We start from the raw sequence: 19,874 nt of genomic DNA on the forward strand, positions 1-19,874 counted from the left end.
TGAGTGGCTTATCAGCACTTGCTCATTTGAACAAATGAGTTCACCTGTGGCTTCTCCTCTCCCCATGCCCCGACACGCTGGTTGTCCTCTCACTGTGGGAGAGGCCCCCGCCTTCATTTGAAGACATTCATTTGTGGTTTATGAAATACTGCGGTAACCTTTGAGATGCAAAGCGGTTTAGAAGTGCAAATGACTTTCAATATGAATATTAATAGTAGCGTTATTAATAACTGAAGTTGTCTGCCAGACACTTGACTCTTGATTAAAGGAAGTGAAGGAGCCAAAGCCAAGCCAGAAACATCTCAGCTCAGAGCCAAAGGATCTGTGCTAAGAGCATCGATCCCTGCAGGACCCGAGGATATTCGAAAAGTCTGACTAGAGGAGTTTACATAAAGTAAGGTGGGTGCTGCTACTCCCATGTCAGGTCACACTTTCCCGTGTCTTCTGTTCACTGCAGTGTGAGCTCCACAGGTAGAGCTTGGCTGGGCTTGCTGCTCTCCCCAGAGCCTGTGAGGCCCAGTGTCTGGCCTGTGCGTGATGCCCCAGCAAAGTTTTTGGATTAAGAAAAGAACAAATGAGTAAATGAGAGAAAGGAGAGAAGGAGGAAGCTCAAACCCAAAGCTTACACGGGCTCTGCCTATACCACTAAGAACAAAAACCAGAACTTTTTCTTTTGCTAAAATCACCAATCAGAACTATTCCACAAGCTATTAACTCACTTTTTTTTAACACTATGGTCACTGTAACTACAAGTATTTGAGATACCAGCTGTCCTGACAAACAAGCAGCCTGTCTATAACCAAGTCTTAGTAACTTCATGATTCGAATACATCCACATTATGCTCTTCTTAAGTCATGAATGTACTTTTCAGCATTAGAAAATTATCCCTTTCACATCTTTAAATATTGTGGTTTCTGCCTGACTAATGCCATCTTTAATTATACATCATCGAGTATTTTACTGTGATCTAATGGGGTCTATTACTCATCAGAATGGCCCCAGTCAGCAATCATATTCCCCAGAGCCAACTATTCAACCCCTCTTTCATTTTTCAAACGTACCAGCCTGCACGTGCACAAATTTATACACAGATTGAGCCATAGCATCTTATCAATTTGTCCAAAAGACAAAACTATCCCAGAAGGAACTCACACTATATTGGCTTCCTAGTGAGTTCTGGCACAGTAACACTATGACCACTGATGGTGCTCTGACCTCACCCTGGGCACAGACGCACCTCCCTGTCCACCCCATGCACACTCTACACAGGGGCACGAACAGAAGAGAAATGGGTACTCTTCAAGGTAAGCATTGTGCCTAAGTCCTACAGCAAGCAGGTGGCAGATGCAGGATCCCACCCTCAGTGGCCACACACAACGGGAGGCCAGGAGAAGACACACACAACAAGACCTGGCTAGGACACACAGCATGTAGGGGCGCTTTCCTCACCCTGACTCCCACAGTCACCAACGACAATCCATCCAAATGACCTTTTTCATTATACAATATATTTTGAGGGGCCAAGTGATCTTAAGCAAACCTAAAGATCAGAAGTCAGCTAGTCCCAAACTTTCATTCAAAGGGATGAATTGCCAATCAAATTAATAATTTTAAATGCATAATTTTTAAAAAAGTATAAATGTGTATGCACCGTTTTTATTTTTTTAATATGAAATTTATTGTCAAATTGGTTTCCATACAACACCCAGTGCTCATCCCAAAAGGTGCCCTCCTCAATACCCATCACCCACCCTCCTCTCCCTCCCACCCCCCATCTACCCTCAGTTTGTTCTCAGTTTTTAAGAGTCTCTTATGCTTTGGCTCTCTCCCTCTCTAACCATTTTTTTTCTTCCCCTCCCCCATGGACTTATGTTAAGTTTCTCAGGATCCACCTAAGAGTGAAAACATATGTTTTCTCTGTATGACTTTCTCTGTATGACTTATTTCATTTAGCATAACACTCTCCAGTTCCATCCATGTTGCTACAAAAGGCCATATTTCATTCTTTCTCATTGCCACGTAGTATTCCATTGTGTATATAAACCACAATTTCTTTACCCATTTGTCAGTTGATGGACATTTAGGCTCTGTATGTACAGTTTTTATATGTTAACGTTTACACATGTATATATACATGTATTCATGTATGTTAACATGTATTAGTTATCGAGTAAAAAATGAACAGGTCTGGCTCAAGTTTCAGACATTTTACCTAAACAGCTGGTGATTAACTTCTGCATACTTACAAGAAAGACCCAAATTACTAAACCAAGTGCCCTAACACCCAGAAGCAAAAAAAAAAAAAAAAAAAAAAAAAAAATAGAACTAGAAAGGTCACTTGATAGACAATTAACAAATAAATCATTTTGAAAGACCTGGAATCAATGACAAGCCATGAGACCTTGATGTGTCCCTTTTGAATAATTGAGGAGGCATCTTTTCATGGACCATTTATAACACTATGTTTAGAATCCCATTTAGTGCTCTGAGATAATTCATTTAAGTGTTGGCTTCTTATCAGACTTGTTGACCAAGCAGCAGATGGAAACAATAAATACACACAGATCTAGTGTGTGTGTACTGTGCCAACAGCACATGGAAGTGGCCATTCAGGAACTGCCTTCACTTGGCCCTAGTGACAGTGAGGCTGCTTGTCAATGCACAGATCCAATATTGGCCTGAGAGGTGTTCGGGTCATGCCGATATACTCTCAGAGTGCGCAGCACAGTCTCCCCATGTTTAATCCCTTCTAACAAACTCCCAGTAGCCACTGGCAGTTGTGATTCCAAGAAACAAGTATTCTTGCCATTGCTCCCAGGCACCTCTAGGAAGGTGCCAGCCAACATCTCTCTCCTTAGAAGAAAAAGAAAACTCATTCTGTGACTCACTCCAGGGTTATGGGGGCTGGGGGCAGGGGAGAAGGAATAGAGACAGAGAGGGGAAGAGCTTGTCTGAATAGCTGTGAGGGAGGGAAGAGTTTTTGCTGAGGAGAAAGCCCCAGAGGCCACTGAATTGGAGGTGAGGCCCCAGGGAAGGCACCAAGAGGAGAGGAGATAAAGCATTAACCACTAGCAGGGCTTACTAACAGGTCATTGAGACTGGAGGGGAAGGTGGGGAGCAGGCAGGGCAGAGGGCTCTCTGGAACACGGAGGATGGCAGAGGGATCAGGGAAGCTCTGACAGGGAGGATGGTGGCATCAAGGACTGTAAACACAGAAGGCTGCTCTGCATGATGGGGCTGGCAGTGAGGTTTCATGAAGCCTCTCAGTGCCCATTATCCTCAATAAACCCTTGGGTCAATGCCTTTCGGGAGATTCTCCACAGAGCATCCAGCAGGACCGTGGGAAGTGAATTAATTCTGTGGCAGCAGAGGCCCTGAGCCATAGAAGGCTTGAGAGAAGACACAGCCCCCCAAGACCTCCTGAGAGACAGGGAGGGAAATGCTGGGTCTCCTACTCACTTAGAAAGGCTACCAGCCAACGTGTGACCCTCAAAAGGCCACAGTGAAGCTCCTATGGAGACATGCATGGCTTGTCCAGGGCAGACAGACGTCAGAGGCTAAGCACACAGCAGGACCCATCTTCTGCCCTGCAGCCACCAACTCCTCTGCATGAGCATGGCCTCTGGATCCCCCTTCCCAGGGGCTGGTGGCTGTGGGAGCATCCAGGTGGTGGTGGTGGTGGGAATGTGAGAAATGGCAGCTAACAAGAACACTACTTTACCTTGAACACCCTAAAATGTCTGACACTGGTGGATAATCCAGAACTAGACAAAAGGGTTATCTAAAATTTTGGAAAGAAAGGATTGCAGAAAAGAGACACAAATGTAGACTCTGCAGTGTCCCCCAACCCATGCCCCCCATGTCCTTCCTTAGGGTCCCAGCCCAACTTTGTTGGGGATTCATCCATTCTATCACTTTTTATTATGAAAACTCAAAGCTCAAGAATACTAATAGTAATGACAGCCCACATTTATTAAATTCCTACCATACCGCTAGTCCTTGTCTTCAAATGTTTCAGGTATGAACTCATTCAGCTTACAGTCCTTCGAGGTGCTAGATGCTCTTCTTGGTCCCCACCATACAGATGAGGACCCTGCAGCACATGGGTCATATCACATGCCCAATCGCTGGTTCACCAGCATGCTGCTAAGATATGTGGGGAGGAGAACGAGTCCAGACACCTGGGTCCCAAGGCTCCAGGCCTGCCCATGGCCCTATGCAGCCCTCCACAGCTCCTCTATTCTTTCATGGCTTTTCTTTCAGAAGCATTGCCATCTAGTACCACACAAGAACCAACGACCCAACACCAAGACCACTACTGAAGTCCCGCTCCTACACAGGGGGTTCAGACTCAATGCAAGATGTGGTCCTGACCCTGATCAAATTATGATGAACCCTGATGAACACCTGCATGGGTGAAAAAACTCAAGACCTAAAAAATAACCAGAGAATAAATTCTAGAAGAGCTCTGGACATGCAATGAGAACATAGAAAAATGTGGCTTGGAGAAGTGCAAAGGGTCCCTCAGTAACGTGTGGTCAGCACCAGGGAGATGAAGAGGAGTAGCATAGGACAGCCCCCAGAACATCATGGTAGGGAGAAGACACATAAGGAAGCATACACGGACAATGTGATGACAGGCTTCTCCATAGTGTCCAAAGGAGAAGGATGGAGGAAGGGGTGTCGGTCCTTCAGGGATGGACTACCTTCAATCAATGACAAAGAAGGTGCTGAGTCTTGTGTAAGCACAGAGAAAATGGGAGAAGAGACCTGGCTGTGCACAGATGAGAGAGCAGGCATGGGCTACAGGGCCATGGAGCTGTGGGTCAGGCAGAAATAAGACCACAGGACCTAGAACCTGGCCCCAAGGAAGAGTCAAGGGACCTATGATGACAAAACAGCATGTAGGGATAGTTATTTCAGCCACAGGCACAAGCAGACTGGCAAGAGCAGCAGCAGGGAGTATGGCCACAAGGGAGCTGGCCCAGTGTAAGAGGAGCTGGGTTTGGTGCCCTCTGAGAAGCAGAAATGAAGTTAACTGTGCCTTCTGAGAAAGTAATGACAAAACTTGGTGACCCAGACAGAGCTGATTAAGGCAAATCAAAAAGGATCCCAACCCCTATAAGACAACAATACTAGGTCAGGCCCTCTGGGCTCAGCATCCATCATGAGCTTACTCAGACAGTCCTGCCATGAACCCAGAGTGTGACCTGTGAGTCTGAGACTGAGAACCAGAGTGCAGAGAGCTGTCTGCCCTGAGGTGAGCCCTGCAGCTCCAGGAATAAGGATGGTAGGAGAGCCTATTTTGACCATTTCCTTTACCCTGCGTATCTCTTGGTTCTGAATCCTGTGTCACTTTCTCCTATGGTCACACTTTGCCAAATTTGGGTACCAGTGTGGTGCCTGAGTGGTTCAAATGGGCATGGAGAGGACTCTGTGCCAGGTAGGTGCCACACGCAGCAGATGGGCATAAAGATGGCCCAGCTTGGACCCCCAGCTCAGCAAGCATGAGGATCCCAGGGACACATGGCACTCTTAACCCTCCCTGCCCCATTTATATTTCAGCCCAAAATAAACCCCAAAGACTAAGCTGGTCACACTTGCTATTTGAGTTGAAAAACAATTTTAAACTATCTTTCCAAAAGTTGGCTTCCAAGCATCAAATGCGGTCCCTGTCTCCCATATTCACCTCACCCAACCTTCTCCATCTTATAAATCTGCTGCCCGGGCCCCAGAGACTCAGAGAAAACTAGGGGTGGAAAAGGTAAACATCAAGATGCTCCAGGAAAACAAAGTCTGCTTATTCTGTGACTTGAGGCAGTTTTTATCCAAACTACAGTCATCCATGCCTCATTGTCACAATATTTACTTAATGAGGTTCTTTAAGTTGACTCACTTTTGATTTAAATTTGTTTCCAAATAAGACTCCTTCTAACTGCCCATTTGTTTTTAGTGGACACCTTGACGTCATAGAAGGAATCACTAAAATAAACATCAACATCACCACCAAGCACTGCCTGGGACATCCTGCAGCCATCATGGTGTGCCCCCCCCACCCCTGTGTCCCCACCAAGAACATGACCACTCCTGTGGCACTTTCTCCTGCTCTGCCATACCAGGCCATCCTCCACCAGCCAGGATGCCACCTCTGAGTCCTCGACACTCCATTGTAACACCTCCTTGCTGTATCTGACAACATGACAATTGTCACCTTGAAAACAGACACGCTTGAAAATTCCTCAACCTGACAGAAGATTTCCCACTTACATCTATAAAGTGAAAACATTCCCAAATGACAGCCACCTTTCCCTCACAGTTGCTGACAAGCCACGGCATGTCCTTCACTCAGCAACGATCCACGATTACTTCTCAGGTAAGGCCAAACACCAACTATTGGAAAATAAACTGTAGCCAGACCACACTCCAGAATGAAGGCCACGCTCCATGTGGTGTAACGAGGACAAAGACAGCTCTTCACACACAAAAGGAAGGAGGGCTTCTGAAAATGGGACAAGCCCACAACAAAAGTCACATCTAAACCCTCCTTCAGGGGACACCACTGTCAGTCAGGTGATGGGAGAGACTGCCTACTCATCTTCAGAGAAGCCCTTTGTGCGGCAGCCCTCTCCTGCTGTGGTAAGCCAGTACACTCCACTCTGCTCAGTGGCATCCAGCCCCCCACAGCTGTGTCTGACGAGCTGCAGAACCCATGGAGCCAGCTGGGGTGGGCCAGGGCTGTAAAGGTCACAGGAAACCCATTTGATTCTAAGCCTGAGGAGAAAACTCCATGGTTTTATATGAAAATCAGAGGAAGCATATTCTAGAATAACATTCATGTAAGTTTTTAAGAAGATAACACAAGACCTCAGATAAACACCTGTCGTTGGAAAGCACACAGCAGGAAGGGTGTGGAAGGGAAGGGGGCAGCTAGCAAAGAAATAGGGATACACAGGTTACCGAGTCTGAAGGTACAAGAGTCCACCCAGAGGGGACTTGGAACAGGCTGGCAATTCAGCACAGTGGGCTGGAATATACCACCTAGCAAGCAGCAGCTTTCCCACGAGGCAGCAGTGGGGTGGGGACCCTATAGGAGGCCAGAGCAAGACACCAGAGGTGCCCTTAGGGAACACATCTGAGAAACCCCAGGAACTCAAGAAAGACCTAGCAGGGCCCAGGAGGCAGAGGTGACAAGGCAGAGAAAGTTCCCCATGTGGCTTTTCCAGGTAAAAGCAGGGAAGGTATGTGCGTGCTACTTTGGGAGTCTCAAAGAGAGAAGCTTCCAGCCCGCTACATGAGGCCACCTCTCAGGGTGGCATGACCTCGTTGGGTGTGTCCCACAGAGCATGGCCAGGAACATTCCCCACTGTGGACACCAAAATGTGTCTGTTCATCCAGAGGCAAAACTGCTGCCAACCGAACACCATGTGATGGTGAAGCAATCAAAAAGAAGGTGTCCTCGTTCCCAGGCACCAACCCTACACAGAACAGGACACCCTTGTCCTCAGCATGAGCACACCTGAAAGCCATAGTGGCCCGGAGACACAGAAGGCACAGAAGAAGAGGAGCTCCTACCTTGCTGAGCTGCAACAACTGCTCTGGATGTCTCCTCTCGGCCTGCATGGCCCCTGTGAACTCTCCTCTCTCTCTCTCCAGGTCTGACCTCCCACGGATGCTTTCAGGAGTCCCATTCCCCAGAGCTGAGCAAATGAGCATTTTGCTGTCTCTGGAGAGATGCTGACTTAGAAGCCTAACCCTCCTCCTAAGATGCACGGACATCCCCAAATGTTCCTGGGACCAGCACCCTAAATCCACAGCAGGTTTCTGTATGCACCTGTAAAGAACCTGCCAGGATGCACACTGGTGATCTCTGCAGCCCGAGGATCAGATCCACGTCTGGTCCCAAGCATTCAGGAAGGAAGGCAAGTGCCAAAGGCTGCAAGGCATTCATGTCCCACCTTTGAGCCATTTCAGTGTTGAGGAGAACCTGTTAATCACTAACAAAGCCAGAGGAAGAGGAACAGAGACACCATGACTAACTGTTGCCTCTGGGAAGCCAGATGATCCAAACTTTAAAGGGCCAACAAAGCAGTAATTGTCAGGAAAACACGCAGCCCACAGAAAGGAACAGTGAAGAAAGAACACTGAAAACAGCTTGAGGAAATAAAAATGGAATCAGAAAATATATGGAAGAGACAAAAGATAGGGTGTGCAGAGGTTTGGGCTTCAGTAGGTTGGATTGCTGATGGACAGCTTTTCACCCGGATGAAGTTGTCTGAGACCTGGATCACCACCTCGCATACAGCAATCCCTACCATATGGACATGTAAGCTGCCCACACCAACCCAGAAGCCACCCGATTCCCCAGTTTCCTCTGGGCAGGGGGCATTTGAAGTCCCCTTGGCCCCCAGGACCACCCACAGAGGGCCTGGCTGTCAGGGCTATTTTAGGGGTTGTTCAGTTTGTAAAAAACCTCAGATAGACAGCTCAGAGTTATGTAAGAAAAGGTTTCTAAGCCCATGAGGTTGTTACAACAAATAAGGCATTAGGTGGGAAACTGGTACACCAGGGGCCAGACTATAGGCACTGGGTGGTCAAATCTGATTCACTGATTAGCTTGGAGACACAGAGAAAATGCTACAATTAATACCAACCACACTTCACGGACAGGCTATTAACCCCATGTACAGTGCATATGCCTTTTTCTGGAACAATAAACAAAATTCTATGTCCCACAACATTTAAATTAAGACAAATTTTTTAATTTGCAAGAAACTGCTGAAATTTGTGGAAAATGGAAGAACGTCAGTATGGAAAAGGACCTTGAACAGAACAGTGGTTCACAAGGAACAAATTGAAATAGGCAGCAGTGGCTGATGCCGGGACAGAGCATCATGCATCACGCACATTGGCTCGGGGCCCTTAGAGAGGACACTGTACTGGAAGGGCAGCAGTGGGGAGGCCTGGCCCGGCTTTAAATGGAAAGCCTTCCTCCAGCCTGTACTCTTTACCTCTGCCTTGTCATCTGAGTTTTAACATTGTATGGGTCACTACCTCTGGTCAATAAAGTACTCTGTTTCTTCGGAGCCACCGTATTTGAAACAAACAGCTTCCATCAGCCCATGAATGCACATCACATACATCCAACACGGATGGTGCTGCCCCTGCTGCCTAGCCCCTCATCAGCTCCAGGGTCACGTGTCCAGGAAGGGGCCCGCTGTCTCTGGTGAAGGGCTCCGTACAAAACTGAAGAGTTTCAATCCACTGTCAAACAGCCTACTGATATCTGAAGTTGTGTCCCCCCTGGTAAGGTCCGACCACAGGGGTACAAGTCCTCCTCAGAATCCAAGCTCTGTCACCTCATTCGAGATGTTAACTCCAGGAAAACTGCTTCACAGAGCATACGCCAAAGCTTAATTTGTCAGATGGCAACTCCAGATAAATTTCCAAATCTATAAGAACCATAAAATACAAAATGCAGCCACAGAAGGCACAAGGCCACTGCTTCTCAGCAAAAGAAGAGCTGTCTCTTCTTTGGAAGCATCTACCTTTCATTCTGCACATCTGTAGACTACAAACTTGGTCCATACAATCACTGCTAGTGACAAAATTAACCCACAGGCATCATGAAGTTAGTAAATAAAGGGAGTCTCACTAGTTATCTGTTTTAAGGTGATGTGACTTAGCAAAGGCTGTGTGCCTGTGCCATTCTTGATGCCCTGCACACTTCATCTCGCACAAACACATCTGGCTTTAGTTACCTTTTGCCACTCTTGGGAAGGGGAAATAGGTGTGGTTTTTCAGTTATGCAGAATTCAAAGTACAATTATAAAGAGTTAAGGAATCCAATGGTTTATCCATAAACAGTAAATATTTCTTAGAAATTTCTCAACCATTAGGGATAAGGTGGTGCTGCAGTCTTGGGGGTTTATCCATCTAAGAAGGCACAGTAGCTGTTGGTGCCAAGGTTCCTGTGCTGTTTTGAAAATGAGCTTGGTGTTCCATTTGCTGGTGAGATGAAAGCAAATTCTGTGCAACTTTCTGACCATCAATACAGTTTTTTACCCCAAGTATTACTGTAGTGCCTGGTACATAGTAGGTGCTCAAAAAAGTGTTCAGTAATGGGGGAGAGAATGCACATTCTCCTATTTCTTGAACTACTGTGACAGCCTTGCCACGAACCCCCAGTGCCGCTGGAGGCCTCCTTCCATCTGAGCACTGTTGAGAACAAGCTCTGGGCTCCAGAACAGTTACATCTGCTCCTGGTGCCAGTGTGTTCTTAAAATCTCTCACCACTTCTATTGACCTGAATTCCTGTAGCAAATCCTAATTCATTTAAACTCATATAAATTCACATGAGCATTACGCACACATTCCATTAAGCAGAAATGCAAATATCATAATATCTTCCTGTTTGCAGATAACCATCGTATCCGTTAACAACGTAAACATGTGTGCCAGAGGAGCGAAACAACCCACCAAAGCAACTCCTCTCAGATGCTCTTTCAGGTCTCCCAAAGGGCAACTGCATCTCTAAATACCCATAAGCCATCAAGGGCCCAAAAAGGCAGCCATCTGTGAGCAGAATCCAAATTGTGCTACTACTTTATATGCTTTTTTATTCTAAGTTCCACTCAGTGGGAAAAGGGAGCCCCACACGGTAGCGTGCTAGCACAATGTTTAAACCATTCACCATTGCCAACACCTTCAGCTTGACACCTTATTCTTTTAAGGTTAATTAGAATTCCAATAGGATACCCATCGAGCATGCATTTCTAATTCATCAAATACGAAGATCTTCCGAGCAAGGCAAATCTGATAAAAACTGACCTTGGCCTCTGAAGACTGGTGCTATAGAGAGCATTTCCCCCTAACTAAATCTTGCCGATGTTTTCTTTCAGAAAGGTACCTCTAAAAAGAGCGTGTTAACTGCAAAAAATCGAGATTAAATACAGATTGAACTGAAATACACACTTGAAACAAGTGCATAATTGAGACCCGATTTCGTCATGCTCCGGCAAGCAAGCAGGCTCTCAACAGCCGGAACGAAGGAACAATTGGATATAATTCTGCTCAGCTCAACCGCACCGAGCAGCCTAATTCCAGGCAGTTGTAGACAAGCTATTGTGTCCTACAGATTAAGGAGGTGTGCTCGGTTTTCAGGAGAGCCTGCCAACCAGCTATATCTGCAACTGGGTGGGATTATTCTCCCCTGCCACCTTTCCTAAAACAGATTATAGTTTGGGTTTTTTCTTCTTTTCACTTTAATGAAGCTTGTAAGGATCAGGAACACTACCTGTGATAACAAAGATAAAACTTAGAAGCAATTTAAAAGGTGAAACAAACAGATTCAAGCACTTGGCTTAGACGCCCACCAATGCTCAACAATCCAGTCACGGTGACAGGCCAACTTTGAATCTGAAGGCATAGCATCATATCAGACACACACACACACACACAAACACACACACACACACACACACACACTTAGGATACCATATAAAAAGAATCTATTAGCAGGAAGTGGGCCTTGTGAAGTGTGCCTCATTGGTGATACATAAGTTTAAGGTTTTTGTATCAGTAGCAGGCACTGAAATGACAGCCAATTATGTGTGCTAGGCACTGCAGGCACATCATCTTATTTATCTGATAAAGCAGACAGGATCCTCTCAGTAATAAGAAGGCTCAGAAAAGCTAAACCTTTGCCCAGAGGCACATGGTGAGAAAGTGAGGAACGCAGGATAAATCCACCTGTGCCAGGGCTCCCCACCCCTGTGCTCTACCCCTGTCCTTCTTCCTCACAGGACTCCATGAAGCCCAGGGATCTGCCCTGTCTGCAGCCACATGCACAGGGAATGCAGTGGGCCTCAGTCCCAGGAGGGGAAGCTGATCCTGTGTGCCATGCTCCTGGCTGAGCTGTGGCTGACCAAGGCACCAGCCCGGGATGCAATGCTGGAAGTGTGTGAGAGTGGTCTAGAGCAAACATAAGGGGAAGAAACCCTCCTTTATGTTACTAAGTCTTGTCATGAGGATATGATGCCTGAGGCCATTGCAACTATCTTGAGACCCAGTTTGCAGAGAGGGGAAAGTGCTGGGATGGGACCAACATGGCGGCAGAGCAGAAGGATGGATGATTCTGCATCCCTAAGGAGAGAACAGAGCCACCCAGATGGCCATTACAAACCACTCAGATTCCAGATTTACTGTTTATGTCATTTATATAGGGCTGTCTGTGATGTTCTGATATGATGTTCTTTCCTCAGGACCACACACCACTCTGCACAGTTCCTGCTAACTGCCCATAAGACCCAGAGCCTGGGTTTATAAGATGACAGCCTCAAACTGGAAGAGCATTTGCAGCTAGGCAGCAGATGGATCTAAGAAGTGAGTGTTACTTAAGTTTGAGACCATGGTCTCTAATTAACTGGGCCTGTTACAGAGCCAGAGGACTCCTCTAACCATGACGGTTAGCCCGTCAGTCCAAAGCTCACCTTTCTAGTATGCTCCCATTCACTGTGTGTCTCTGAGCAAGGAAATCTTGGCACTTCTGCTTCCCCATCTCTGTAACTGGCTACCTCGCCGAGCTCTAGTACAGAACAGGTGAGATGCACTTCAATCGCCTGACTCAACCCCAGGAATGCAGACACTCAGTGAACGCCTGGCACACAGCAGGTACTCAATGAATGGTAACTTTAGAATATTCACTAACTGGCCACAAACTGAAACACAACACTGCTGTAAGTCTCAGGGGTGCTGTTTCCACACCCAGCAGCCTGCTGAAAACAGGCCCGAAAAGGACTTCACTGTGACTCATCTGTCATGTCTCCAAAGGCTGGTGTCTGTACTTGTCACCACGGGGACCACAAGTCAACCTCTTGTCTGCTGTCCTGTGAGCTGTCTGGCTTTTTTGTGAGGGCCTCCAGGCACTGAGACTTTTCCTCTGGAATCCTTATTACTTCCAAGACCAAACAACAAAAGCCCAATGATACAGCCGAGCAGAACAGAAAGGAATGGAGCCTGAGAACGTACCCTGAATCCAACACTTCCTGGCTCTCTGACTTGGCCATTTTGCCCATATATCAATCCCTCTTGGTTAATTATGCCACCCACCACACCTCACAGGATTATGGAGAACTTTCTATAAATGACATATGCCAAAGTGCCCAGCACATGGTAGGCACTCAGTAATTGTTCAAATAGAAAATCTCAAGCATAAGCTGCCCAAATGTTAACGACTAAAGAACACGCTGACTTGCTTCCAGATACCACAGACACTCTCTGAATTGGCCTCCAGAGAGCTGACCAGCTGGACTGGTTAACTCCCCATCTCCTCCATAGGACGGCCAAAGGCACCCAACTCCTTGGAAGGCTCAGCTTGGCCCCCTGCTGGTCCAGGCCCTCACTCTTGCCCAGGGAGGTTTGTGCTTACCTGGAATTCATGGTCTTGAGTCCTAACCATGTTTATGCAAGTGTACTGATAACAAAATGTTATACAAACAAAAGACGTTTTGCACAAAGGAAGTCACTGCTTGGAAAAACACAGTGACTCGGAAACACTCACCAAAGACGGACCACTTTAAAATCGTCAAATTGGGCGTAAACTAAACCATACAACATTAAGTGGGAATTACTTAAAATCTAGAAGGTGCTCCACTCAGAATTCTTAGAAAGTCTCTTTGTTCTCCATTTGAAAATAACAAAAAGTAAACTGTGGCTATGGTTTAAGTCATCTCAGAACTCAAAGACAAGTCCTTAGCCCTGCATCCAAAAAATGATGAACACATATATATGTTTTTAAAATAAAATGTTTAATAGATATCACTTGTATGATTCTCCAGTTTATTAGGCTTTTCCCACTACAGGGTCTCAGTCACACTGGCTGAGAGATACAGAATTCCAATTTAAACATATCCCGAAGTACTTCAAGATATACAATACAGACAAATCAGCTCCTAACGCCTATGTTTTATATCATCAAAAGCATTACCCAAATTTTCTACAGTTCTCTAATTTGTGAAAATGCTCTTCCTCTTCACCTTCATAGAGTTGTGCTCAATACTGATCCAGTGCCCTCAGGACCCTCCTGAGAGCAGAGGGCAGACTGGTTTCTAATCCCTTCATGTCAGCTCTGTAAAAAGAGCCCATGCTCAGGGCACCTGGGTGGCTCAGTCGGTTAAGCAACTGACTCTTGATTTCTGTTCAAGTCATGATCTCATAGTCATGAGATCAAGCCCCACAGTAGAGCCCTACAACAAGCCCCACATCAGGTTCCGCCCACTGGGCATGGAGCATGCTTAAGATCCTCTCTCTCTCCCTCTCCTTTCCCTTTCCCTTTCCCCCATCAAAAAAAAAAGAGAGAAGGGGGAGCCCATTCTGGTCTGGTTCACCTGGAATGGTGATTGGCACAGTATAGGTCCACAGTAAATTCTGTGTGTGCCCAAATATAAGGCAAGGGGGTCCCCCCAAAAAGAAATCACTCAAAAAATTGTAATTGTCTCACATTTGGGTTCTTATGAAAGCATATGAAAAAGTACTCTTTAAATTACTCAATTTGGAACTGCAAAACCCTTTTAGGAAAACACGTTTCCCTGAAACACCTGAATGAATGCTCACTGGGGGTATTACAGGGGTCACCTCACACAACTGTAAATACAAAGCAGAAACAAGTTAGGCCAAGAAACTTAGCACACATTGAGCAATTGCAGTAGTTGGACACTTCTGTTAAAACAGGACTTCTCAAAAGATCACTTTAAGAAGCAACACATAACAAGTATTTCCCAACAGGCAAATAAAGAAACCGTGAGTCCTAACCTTAGGCAGCGGGTACTTGTAACCTGGTATAAAATGTCCAGGGGTAGCATAACTACCTGATTCCTAAATGCTTCATCTCAAATGGCTCAGGTGTAAGCAGAGCGAGGAGGTTCTGCTAACCAGGCTAGAGGATTCCAAGTGACCCTACTGATAACCAAAACCCAGACAAAAAAGATGCAGGTGAAGAATGTGGAAAATTGTTTCATGAACTCCAAGGAGAACCAAACAAGAATCAATCCGGTTTATACGTGATGTATTCTCAACGTCTAACTGTATGTAAATACACAATTTAAGCAGACATTTGTTTATCTGCATACCTACAATGTTTACATATCCCAGTTGGCCCAAAAGGTTTGAGGAGCTTCTCACTAGGAAACTTGAAGACTGTCTTTTATTTACAGTCAGCCTGCTACTAAGGCATATATGGTCTTTGCTGAATAATAACCTAAGTGTCCATCTCTTAAGCAACATCCAGCATTTAGCCTTGCTATGAGGAGTCAAAGTAATTCCAATAGACAGTAAAGTACCAAAAGCCTACTTGGAAGTAATTTTTAGCTGAAGTCTTTGCCTGCCAAATGTATAGGGTTGTTTAAAGTGAAACACTATATGCAGGACTTCTGGCTGCCCAAGAAGACTCCCATTGACTTTAACATCAGTGGGTAAAAAGCCAGAAGATACTATGATCTCCACCTCCATTCTCTGAAAATGATAAAATATAAGACTGGATTTCATTCAGACTCTTCCTGAAACCCAAACTTAGTCCTTATGACGTGGGCCTGTGAAGAAAGGGGTGAGGATTACACTCAGTTAATGCAACAAAAAGAAAGATGCGGTGTTCTAAAGTTTCCTGAAGCTCAGAAAGCCATCATCAGTCTGATTACTACATATTCTTATAAATAAAGTCCACCAAAACCCCCAAAAACCAGCCAACAAAAAATTAACTCCCTGTTACTGTCATTGCTGAAAGTTATAAGCTCAACCTCTTTGACAATTTTTTTAATGCTACAAATGCCACAGAGTTCCAGGAGCTGCCTCTGGCCTTTCAAATGTCAGAAGTTACCTCCTAACCTCCTGATCAAACACAGTTCACATAAAAATGAGTTGGGAAGACATCTGTAAATATCGGCCCATCAAAAAATGTCCTAGTGTTTAACTAGAAACATCATTCCAAAAATCATTTAGTTCTCTGAGGAGGAGGAGGGTAACCCGCCCATTCTGCAAATAGACCTTTCATTATAATACCTTAGATGAAAACAGCAAGGACAGGAAGGAAAAGTTTGAAAATGTGGAACAAGCACACTCATAACTATATTTAATCACAATTAAAACCAAAGAAAAACTACTTAACTACTGTCCAGCAGTGATCCCAGGTATAAACATTCCTTCACTATTCTTGAATGCCCATTCTTCCTGATCCATAGGAGAAACACAGTTTGGCAAAGTATGGCATTTACCTCTAAAGCTCAACATCCAAGGGCTTAAATTCCTAACCTCAAAGATGTTGTAGTACTAATTCAGATGGTTAGAATTCTCCTAGTTTCCTGGCGTCATATATATTGGAAGAATTATTTCAATGACTTATGAGCCACCAGCTTCTTAAATGGTCAAAAGTAGAGAAATAAGGTTGTGCTTTCTAAAATGAATGATAATTGCAATAGATCAACAATGTGGTTTTTTACCTTTAAATGGTATTTTTCTATATTTAAAGAAAATATAAAACATGAATATCTTGCTTCTCACTTAAACCAGCATCCCATAGCTATCCTCCTGCCTCCATAAAAATAATAGTAGCAGAGCGTGTGAAATGACACCTTCTAAGTAGCTTCTGAAACCAAATCACTGAAGCCCCAAGATAAAATCTTTCACTAAAATAGAAACAGTGAAAAATGCTGTACAATGTAGTCGGAAAAAAAATAAAACCTCAAATAATGTCCCACCTGGGAATGCAACTGTGCCTAAGAGCCCAAGAGAGGACCAGGGTTTCCGACAGACCAAGTCCAAGAAGGGCTGGGCCAAACATGTCTTCCATTTCCAGGTTAACTTCCCTCCCATTACCTGAAGTTTGTAACTGATGTTCCTCCAACCCGTCACACAATTCCCTCTGCCCAATCCCCCCTTGCCAGACAGGCATGCAGGGCCAGAACACAGGAACCACTAAGCACTAACTTTAGGGGCCCGCAGAGGGTGTGCAGAGGGCCAGTCTGGGGGTCCAGGGTAAGAAGACTGTTTCTGGGGAGATGGGAGGGCCCAGCAAAGTTAAGGGGGGGGGGGGGGGAGGGGGGGAGACAGACCCTGCCAGCAGAGGGACTGGAGGGACTAAAGGTTAGCAGGGGACAGGAAGGTGTGCCCACCCTGGGGGAGGATGAGGTGTCACCACTTATGAACAGGTGGCAAGGTTCCCTAGGACAGCATGCCGTCACAGAGCAAGTGCAGGTGGTGCGAAAAGGGATTCCAAAGAGAGAGGATGGATGGACCATTGGTGCGGACAAGTGGTCCAGAGGGGAGGGAGAAGGATGGGGGGGGGGGGGGGTGTCTAAGAGTTGGCAAGTAGGACTTGAAGGGTTACACTCACAGAGTCCCTGGAGGGAAACAAGGTGGAGAAAGAAGAGCAAGGCGAAGTCCACTGTGAAGCCACCTCTTGTATCCCCTGCCCTTCATCACTGCCCTCTATACTCACGCGGGCCCCTCCCCCCCCCCCCCCACACTGTGGCGCCACACCACGAAGCAGATACCCACCTTTGCCACGGGCGCACTCCTGCCGGTCGCCAGCTCACGCAGGCTGGCGGTGGCGCTGCCCGCCGCGGCAGAGAGAAACACCGGGGATCCCGGGGCGCTGCCCGCCGCGCTGCCCCCTCCACCCGCGAGCGCGGAGGTCGCCCCTGAGCCGGGGCCGGGGCGCGCGGGCGGGCTTCCGCCGGGGCTGGCACCAGCGCGGGGCCGCTGGCGAATGCCGTCCAGCAGGCGCACCAGCAGGATGTTGGCGGGCAGCTCGTCCACGCCGCAGCCGACCAGGATGCGGCACTCAGGGCAGCGCAGCTCGTGGCGGGAGCACACGATGCTCTCCAGACAGCGGCGGCAGAAGGTGTGCTGACACGGCAGCACCTTGGCCGTGGTGTCCAGCCGCTCCAGGCACACCGAGCACTCCAGCAGGTCCAGCAGCGACGACTCGTCCATGTCCTCACCCGCCGCCGCGGCCGTGGCCGCCGCCCGCCGCCGCCGCCGCTCACCCGGCCTGTCGTCGTCGCCCTCGCTCTGCGCAGCAGCGGCGGCCGCCTTGGACGCGCACAGCCAGGACGCTCCGAGCAGCATGGGGGAGGCGCCGGCGGCGGCCGCGCGCAGCTGCCTAGGTCCCGGGGCCGGAGCGGGGCCCGCCGCAGGCAGCGGGCATCAGGATCGCGCCTGGGCGGCCGCCGAGGAACCGGGCTCCGCCAGGACTTCCTTCACCCCGACTGGCGGCCCGAGGCTCCGGCCGCGGCGATACAAAGTAGCACACCGACTGGCCTGCGCGGCAAAGACCGGAGTTCTGGGCCCCGGGAGCCAACTCCCCTCCAGCCGAGCCCACCCAGTCCTTCGGAACGCGGCGCCCGCGGCTGCGAGCTACACCTGTCCCGCCGCTTGTCCACACCGCCTCGCGCGGGGGATCCAGGACACCGCCAGGCACGACACTCAGCGGGCACTGCACTCGGAGTGACCGCCCGCTGCCCGGAGCCCCGCGGCAGGAAGTGCGGGGAGCGGCCGGTCGGGTCCCCGGGGAGGCCTGGGCGCAGCGTGCGCGCTCCCCCGCACAGCTGGTGAGCCGCACCGCCCCCGCGGCGCCTCCATGCGCCCTGGGCCTGCCCGCGAATCCCTGCCCCCAGCGGGTTCCGCCGGACTTTCCTCGTCCCCGGCCGCGAGCACGTGCGCAGGGAGCGCGCAGAGGCCACGGTCAGTGAGGGGCGCAGGAGTGGAGACGCTGCGTCCGCCGGACCTCCCTTAGACTAGGGCGCACGCCAACAACTAGTCCTGTCCCTTAGGGCACGTCTAGGGCTCCCAAGAACTCCGAGCGCGCCCTCCTGCGCAGGCTCGGCCCCGTCCCCTCCGGGAGCTCCGAGTCTTCCTTCTGGCTCTCCGCGAACCTCAGAGAAGGAGGTTTCCTCCCGACGCTGCGCGAAGGAAAGTTTGGGCGGTGTTATCCCGACTGCCTTCCTCGCCAGCGCCGGCAAGCAGCTTAGGAACAGAGCCAACACCCAGGCATCCTCTTTGACGACTCCCCGGAGCGCTCCCGGTTCGGTCCCCTTTCCAGGCGGCGCAGAAGTGACAAGCCCGGAGCTGCTGGTGTGGGTGCGGGGACGCCCCGCCAAGCAGCAGAGGAAGGCGCTCGGGTTGGCTGAGGCGCCCCGGGGCGGCTCAGACTCCTCCCGGAGGCAACCCGCCCTCCCCGGAGTCGCTAGTCCGAGGCTGGCGCCGCTGCCCGCCGGACCCACACCCTCGCGCAGGGCACCCGGCTCCGCGCCGCGCCCACTGCGGCGCAGTCTCGCGAACCCTGCTCCAATTTCTCCTCGGGAGACGCAGAGGAAGGGGAATTCGCGCTCTGCCTCCCGACGCCCCGGCTTCTGGGAGCGTCAGAGCAACGGAAGTACGTACGGAGGACCGGGAGCAGCAGGGAAGTTTGGCGGTGGGCTGGGGTCGACCGGGAAGATTCCCTGCAGTGCGCTGCCCCCTCGTGGCCGCTTTGGGTTCCCAGCGCGCTGTGTCCCCCATCTCTCCCAGGGCCAGCACAAACCATGGATCCTGAGCTGGAAGCTCTCACATAGCCAGATAGTTCTTGCCGAAGCTAACATCAGAAAAGGCGCTGAGGGCTCGCCCATCAGTCAGGCTAACCTGTGGTTTGTGAAATTTTTTTGACTTTTTTGACTTTTTAGGGAGAATGTAATATTTGTTGAGGCTTAAATGCCAAGAACGAGTCTATGCATTATTTTATTTAATCATCTAAAGGGCCCTGTGAGATAATTATTTTAATTTCATTTTACATGCGAGGGAGATAAGGTTTATAGTTATGAAACCATTGACGCTGAATTTTGTTAAT

The 19,874-nt window shown here is 48.5% G+C and overlaps 1 protein-coding gene across 1 annotated transcript in view; it reads right to left on the bottom strand.

The window, feature by feature from the left end:
- The window catches only part of SH3RF3 (SH3 domain containing ring finger 3), a 375,407-nt gene extending 356,031 nt beyond the window's left edge, over nt 1-19,376 (bottom strand). Inside the window, exon 1 of the mRNA XM_053890489.1 lies at nt 17,546-19,376. Coding sequence (XP_053746464.1) covers nt 17,546-18,118 — 573 coding nt within the window. The 5' untranslated portion in view covers nt 18,119-19,376. The remainder of the gene's footprint in view (nt 1-17,545) is intronic.
- Between the last annotated feature and the right edge of the window lie 498 nt (nt 19,377-19,874).

This window comes from Panthera pardus, unplaced genomic scaffold (genome assembly GCF_024362965.1).
Source record: "Panthera pardus isolate Hobbes unplaced genomic scaffold, ASM2436296v1 HiC_scaffold_25, whole genome shotgun sequence".
NCBI classification, from domain to species: domain Eukaryota; kingdom Metazoa; phylum Chordata; class Mammalia; order Carnivora; family Felidae; genus Panthera; species Panthera pardus.